This window comes from Aethalodelphis obliquidens, unplaced genomic scaffold, assembly GCF_003676395.1.
Source record: "Aethalodelphis obliquidens isolate GAN/ISIS:26980383/991018 unplaced genomic scaffold, ASM367639v1 scaffold32, whole genome shotgun sequence".
Classification (NCBI taxonomy): Eukaryota; Metazoa; Chordata; class Mammalia; order Artiodactyla; family Delphinidae; genus Aethalodelphis; species Aethalodelphis obliquidens.
This window is the reverse complement of record NW_020837976.1, coordinates 2,013,832-2,021,033: the sequence shown is the minus strand read 5'-3', so window position 1 is coordinate 2,021,033 and position 7,202 is coordinate 2,013,832. Positions and strand designations below refer to the sequence as shown.

Below are 7,202 nucleotides of genomic sequence, written 5' to 3'. Positions count from 1 at the left end.
TTGTGTTGTGAAACAGCCTCCCGATTTCCTGAAATCCATGCAGCAACATAGAAAAAACAAAGGGGCAGTTCAAATCATTTTATATCTTCGGCCGAATGTAAAGACTTTAACTTCAGATGAGCTTTGAGATATCACAGCACTTTGTAAAAGGGAGGAACTAGAAAGGAAATCATTCTGTTTCTGGGCCACAGAGTATTTTTCATTCAGAGGAAAAGAAACTCTGGCCTTTTTAAACGTTTTTAAGGATTGATCCTAAACAGAATGCTTATAATCACAGAAATGTCTTATAATACTGGGTCCTTTTCACTTATAAAGTTGTCCCCAATGCAAGTTGAAAGTTGATAACTTGACTCCATGTGCCAACTTCAAATGAACCAAGGTATAAAACAGCTCCAAAAGGACAATTCATTGAAAAGAAGGCCGTAAGGCAATTTGCAAACATCACATGCACTTGCTTTATATGAATAGCTATAGCCACATACAGTATCAAAATGAAACTATAAGGGAAGGAATTCACTGTACAGAAGACAAAACAATACCCTTTTTATTTTTAAAACTCTGGTGAAATAGGTTTCCATATGACATCCCATTTTTTAAAAAATTAACGTAAACCAACCTGCCTGTGGGTTAGTCACGCTACAGAGACCTCATCATAGTGTGTACAGATGCCTAGAGTATTTACAAATGTTATCTGTTAGGTAGTAAAGTTTTGTTGCCATTTTTCCAGCACATATTCCACAGTAAAATAAAGGGGAGATATTGGTGTTCTTGTACAAAAATTCTTAACAAATGGATAAGGCAATTTACCTGAGAGAAGATTTGTTCTTGAAATATTTCTCTTTTCACAATTGGAAATATAGAAATGGGATGTAGTTGTAAAAGAAGCATAAGAATGTCTAAGTTTACATTTTTTCTTTTAAATTATTTAAGTACCATTAAGTTAAAATGTTTACATTCATTATAAAAAATGTTGTTAAATCTTATGCAAATGATTTAACACTGATTGCTGCAACGCAAATTGCACTTTTAAAAAAAATTATTGTATACATGGAAGAAAAATATCTTTTGTTTGCTACCCTGTTTACAAATTCAGACTGACTTCAGGTCAGTCACACAATATGAACTTTGAGAAACGTCAGTCACAGTGTATGTTACAGTTACGATGCAGTCCTGCAAACCGAGTGATATTTTTGACAGGAGACCTCAAGAACCGACTCAGCCTCCAGAGGCGTGTACCAAACGAATGGTCTTCTCCACGAACGCATGTGAAATCTGGGGGCGGAAAAGGTATGAAGAAATTCTGGAATAACCAAAACCGATCAGAAGACGCACAGGAATTGGGGCAATACACATAAAACTTTTGTTTAAAAATCTCTCTCAATATTCCTTAGCAGGCAAGGCCCCGGTTCCTAGTCCAGGTTTCTGGAAGTGGCACACTGGACATCAAATCCCCTGGCCGACCCCGGAAGTGGCCGTGGCTGGGGAGGCTGTGGGCTGCTCTGGCCCTTCTCCCGAGCCGGTCCATCGTCTCCCTGGGTCTTCAAGACAGGGCCAGGGTGCTAAAGGCTGAGCAAGCCTCACGGGAGATACATCTCTTTCAAATAAAGGCACGGAAATCCTGTGTCAGAGGAAGATGTCCAGTCGGCATCCTCAGCCCAGTCTGGACTGCTTGCCAAGAAGATCACGAAGGCGGTCCCACGGGCCCCGGCTGTGTCCTCCTCCTGTTACCCGTGGCCACTCAGGCCAGGGCCAGGGCACACCAGGAATCCTGTCTCACCGACGACGTGACTTCGGCCGGCGAGGCCAGGCTGACGCCGATGTACAGCCCATCTTGACCTGAGTACTTGAGCTCGCTGTTCTCGGGATTAGCGCTCTCCCCTGCTCCAGACATCACTGAGGCGCCTGCCTGATGGAAGAGGGGGACGGAGAGGAGAGAGAGAAGGGGAGAGACAGTTACCAATAAATTGTCAGGCAGCTGGTCCCCGCTAGGTAAACATTCGGGGACAAGTGAGACAGTAGCACAGCTGGCAGAGCTGCTCCCTGGGCGGTACGGTGCCATTGACCTAACTCGGGCGATTTCTGCTCTTAGAAACAGCGTCCTATTCACGCCGTTAACTCGTGGCAGGAACCACCAGGCAAGATGCGCAGCTGGACGCAGGTAGGAAAGGGGAACTGGAGGTGGCCTATTTGTAAAAAGTGCCAAACACTCGGCTCTCCAACAGTGAAACAAACCACACCACGTAGGTCAACAGGCCTTAAGGATGCCCACACAATCTAATCACTGCAAAAGAGAAAAGGCAGAGCACTGCGCGTACACACACGCGCGCACACACACAGCGGAACCACGAGGCTTAGCAGTTCTATCAAAGTCTGAGAAGGAAAGATACACAGTTCAGCAAGACCTGATAAATGAAATTTTTGAGCCCTGACTTCATGGAAAATTAACCCATGCATACACAGGATTTAATTCTTCCCTAAAGCACAGGCCATGTTTGAAGCAGGCCATGTGATAAAGAAAATGCTAACATCCTATATCTGTCATGATCATGGCAATCATTTCTTGAAGCAAAAGGTCACCTTTCTCTTGTTTCATTCCTTCCTTCCTTCCATCCAAATAAGAAAAGCCAAATAGCAAACATGATATAATTTAGTAAAATCAAACCAAAATAACTAAAATCATGTTTAGACTATGGTTGGAGAAAACAGTTGCATTTGGCTTTTTTTTCTTTTAAATCCAGCCATAGTCACATACTTGTGAATCATGCTTTCTTTCCTTCTCAAAGCTCTGAAGCCCATTATTTCTTCTGAGCTTTCAGGGTTCCATTCCATAAACTACTGGACACTTGTTTTTTAACACAGGTAGAACATCTTGTACTTTTCAAAGCATTCCTTTTCTACATTCACAATCCCATTAAATCCTAAAACATCCATCTGTCTGGCCAAGTTGACGGTACATCCACTTCAGAGAAATACAGGGCACCAGACACTGAGCGAACTGAACGGAAGGGCCCCAGCCCCTCCGTGGCTCCACTCAGGAGCCTAGCAGTCAGCGTGGTCCTATCCTCTCCCAGAAAAGATCTGGTTTTCTCTCTGACCCTCACAATAGCTGTATGGGACTGAGAGGTAGGATTTGGGGAAGTGTGACCATGGAACTTCCTGTCCACCCATCCCAATTCCCTCCCAGCTGGACAGACCAAGTGTGGCCCCACCACAGGTAACGAATCCTTCCCTTTCCTAGCAAAAATGAATGTTTGTGCAAATCCAGCAACAGTCCCTACCCCTGCCCCCAAACTTCTTTTTAAATAATACAAACTTAAAGATGTAAACCAAGGGCTTTGGGTGCCTAAAAAAGCGAATTTCACAAACTCACTGAGATGTCTAAAATTTAAAATAGATTCTTGTGAAATAGATGAAATAATCCTGTCCAACAAACTAAAGCTATGGATTTAGTTACATGTACAAATACGGTGATTACTTTTAGCTCAGAACCTCGGCTATAAGCAAACTCAACATAGATCCAGATTTAACCCCCAAAGAAATACACAAAAGGATGCTATTCAATTACAAAAAGAGTCTTCATTTTAGAAAAGAGCTATCATACAACTAGTAGAAAGAGTGAGCTCCCTTATAAATGACTAATGTCATACCCAGCTTGGTATTATCTACCTATTCCCCAAAAAGGCACGTTTGCATTTATCTGACTAAATCTGACTTCACCACAGCAAGTGCTATTTTCTGAAATGGAGAGGGTGCCTGGACTGACCCAGGAAGCAGTCCACCTCAAATGGCCAGAAATGCTGAGACAGCAGAGGGGTCTGCCGTCACCACAAGTCGCAACAAGAAACATGAGCAGGGCACCTCGGCCCCGGGGCCGAGTCATTCCCAGGTTGTGTGGGGAACTAGGACACGCACGCACTCGAAAGTAAGACCACTCAACAGTTATCATGAGTTTATGAGTGTCTGAGACAGGGAGGTAGAACAAGAAGTCAGAGAAGGAATCGCAGAGGGGAAAGGATGCCCGGGGACAGCCACAGGCAGCCTGCATGGTAGGACCAGCATGGACTTTCAAATTCTACCCTGGTTCAGCCACCCACCTCCTGAGCTTCCTCCTTGGGAAACTGGCCCTACCTCAAGCATGTTTGTGATGATTAAGTGAGCTAATGTGTGCAGGCACGTCAGAACGCCTTGCCACGTTAAATATTCCATGAAGGGAAGCTATTGCTGTGGGTGAAGAAAGGGTGCTCAAAATTGGAAGCATGCAGGATGTGGAGAGGTCTGTTCACAAGACAAGACAGCTGAAAGGGAAGGATATTAAGCAATGAGTCAGAAAAGATTCTGTGGGAGAGAGAAACTAGAGAGTCTGACCTAGAACTTTCTGTGCCTCAGTTTCCTCACCTAGAAAATGGAAATAAAGAGGCACATATGTCAGAAGGTTGCTGCAAAAGAATTAAATGAGTGTATGTAAAGCCCTCGTGAAAGTGTCTGACAATAGTCAAGACTACACACGTATGTGCTATTGACACTATGAGAATTTTGTTATTGTAGTGAAGGAGCGTGGACCTCACTCAATCTCCCCAATGTCAGCCTTCACCAGGCAAGGTGCCGCCATCACTGGGTGGGAGCAGCCCTACGAACTCAGCCAGAGCTAAGTGAAAACCACCACAGCCATGACCTTATTCTAATCATCACTGACGGCTCTGCGCAGAGAGAAAGCAAGGTGCTCCTGCAGCCCTTCAAAAGGCTCATCGCCCTTTTTCAAATAAGCCGCATTAAAGAGACCTTAATACCCTGAACGTTAGTCTTACACCTGAACAACAGTCCCGAAAGCTACTGTTGAAATACCTATTTACTGTCTTCTTTGTTCAGACAAAAACGTTAAGCTATATGGCAGGCAAACCCCAAATTACATGAGTGATGAGCTCCTGAAAAAAATATCAGCTCATTGGAAATCAAAAGCAACATTTGAGTTTGTCAGAAAAAAATACAACAAGTACTTGTGCCCAAGGTTTGAGAACCTTATTTTTAAATGGGGATATACTATTTAAACACAGAATGCTGCGATGCACAGCGTTTTTTTCTATGTCAGTCATACCTCAGTAAAAAATAACTTGAAATTTCATGTCACAATACATAATGAGACCATCACGATGAGATCAGATGGGATGGATAACGCCAGCCCCCTCATCCCTGGCTGGCGGGGTTATACCCTGGCGCACACCTTAGAAGGTAGTTAGCAGAGCCATCAAGAACTTTATACCCTACTTAGCTCTGTAATTTCACTTCTGGAAATGGATTACAAGGAAAACATTCAAAGGGACGGAAAGGCTCCCCACAGGAAGACATCCATTGCAGGGTTACTTATAATAGTGGAAACCATGGAAATAATCTAATGTCTCATAATATAAGGATGGTTTGGGAACGAAGGGATATCTGCTTAATGAACTATTATGCAAGTATTAAAAATAATAAGATCATGTAACAAAATGGAAAAAATCCTGTAATGCAATGTTAAGTGAAAAACAGCAGGATAGAAATTCTAGGTCATAATTACAACTTACCCATGTGCATGCAAATGTATTTCAAGAGAACCCAGTGTGGGGTGGGAGACTGAGGACCACCTGGGAGGGCCCAACCAGTTAGCCACGTATACCTTCCTTCTGAATATTTTAATTGAGTGGCTTACTGCCGTCTAACTCTGGGGGAGAGGAACAGAAACATGAGGCACCAGTACTTGAGAGCCAGCCTGGACAGTCATAAAGCAGCATGAAAAACAGGGGGGAATCAGAGTGGAGGGAGGATCAGATGGGCCCCCATGCACCCCTGAGGTCACCTCTGAGCCATCTGGCATAGGCTGGAACCCAGCCAGCCATGCACGTGTGCAACACAGTTCCAGGTACGTGAAAACCCCAGACACAGTACACAGATGGGTGCAACAGTATAACCTGAGGTCTTGAAATGGGCATTCTAACAGCAGAAGAAGACTAGAATTAGCACAACTCTCCTTAAGAAACCTGGCTTGTCACATTGTCATCTTAAGTGCCTTCCCTTCACTGGGGATATTCACGAGCTACCTCTCAAGAATCAGTTCAATCTGGAGGGAAAAAATTATTAGGACCCTGGACCCAGTACACACACACACACACACACACACACACACACACACACACACACCCCAATATAAATGCCAATTGGTTAAGGTTTTCCCACGTCTACTTAAATCCCTGAAAGGATCAGATCGCAGACATCTCAACACGGCCAGAGCAGGCACGTCACTAACCCCAAACCAGCCTAATCCCCCGAAAGTTCCTGAACAACAGTAGAGGAGAGTGCGCCGGACGCCCACAGCCGAGCCATCCTTCCTTCTTTGGGAGGCAGCTCCGCCGGGCGAGGTCCTGGCTCTTTCTCTGATCAAAGTGCAAGACGAGGGTGGAGCAGAAATCTGTTCTGTGTTATCACTCCCAGCTTATCGGCCTCCACCCTCCCACTGACGACTGAAAATCGGGGCACTTCCTGTTGAAAGAATGTGTTATCAGCCCCGACCCAGGCCGGGCTTAGCACTGCAAGCAGGCCCGGTCAGGTGGGGGACCCACAGCCACTGGCCGGACGCCCCCCTCCTAAAGGAATAAATGACTTCAGGGACAAGTCGCGGCTGCAGACCTGGACGTGGAAAATCTCCACTGGCCCGTGAGGCAGCACAGTGATCTTTGGATCACCCAGATGGTTTTGCTGTGAAAATAAGCCTTCGCTCATTTTCGGACACGTATCTAGATGTCAAGGGTTTCTGACTTGCTGAGCTCCTCTAGCCGATGCCCAGCAGTGTCTGGCTCACAGTGGGCTCGCCAGCCATGAGCCTTGTCACGTCCCATTACAGGCAGGCCCAGAGACAGCCTCCCACAATACCCACGAAGCAGCTCTGGAAAGTGACACGTCAGAGCAAAGGGAAACCTTAAAGGACACAGCCTTTCCAGAAGAATTACAGAGGTTCTCTGGCTTGTGAATTATAAACAGGAATTTCATTTTTGAGGAAGAAAACCAAAAAGGAGTCCGCTGGGGTGTGCTCTGTCTGCCTGCCATGCTATAATCTCTCCTAACGCTGCCTCACAATCTGGAGAAACAAACCTGGCACGCCCGGCAGGCTGGGGGGTGCGCGATCATTCCCAGAGCACAGGATTTTGAAGATGATCACACTGCCTCCTCAGTTT

The 7,202-nt window shown here is 45.3% G+C and overlaps 1 protein-coding gene across 1 annotated transcript in view; it reads right to left on the bottom strand.

Annotated features, from left to right (window-relative positions):
• Positions 1–512: 512 nt before the first annotated feature.
• GATA6 (GATA binding protein 6) overlaps positions 513–7,202 on the bottom strand; it is a 28,681-nt gene continuing 21,991 nt past the window's right edge. Inside the window, exon 6 of the mRNA XM_027127548.1 lies at positions 513–1,906. Within this exon, the coding sequence (XP_026983349.1) occupies positions 1,739–1,906 (168 nt within the window). The 3' untranslated portion in view covers positions 513–1,738. The remainder of the gene's footprint in view (positions 1,907–7,202) is intronic.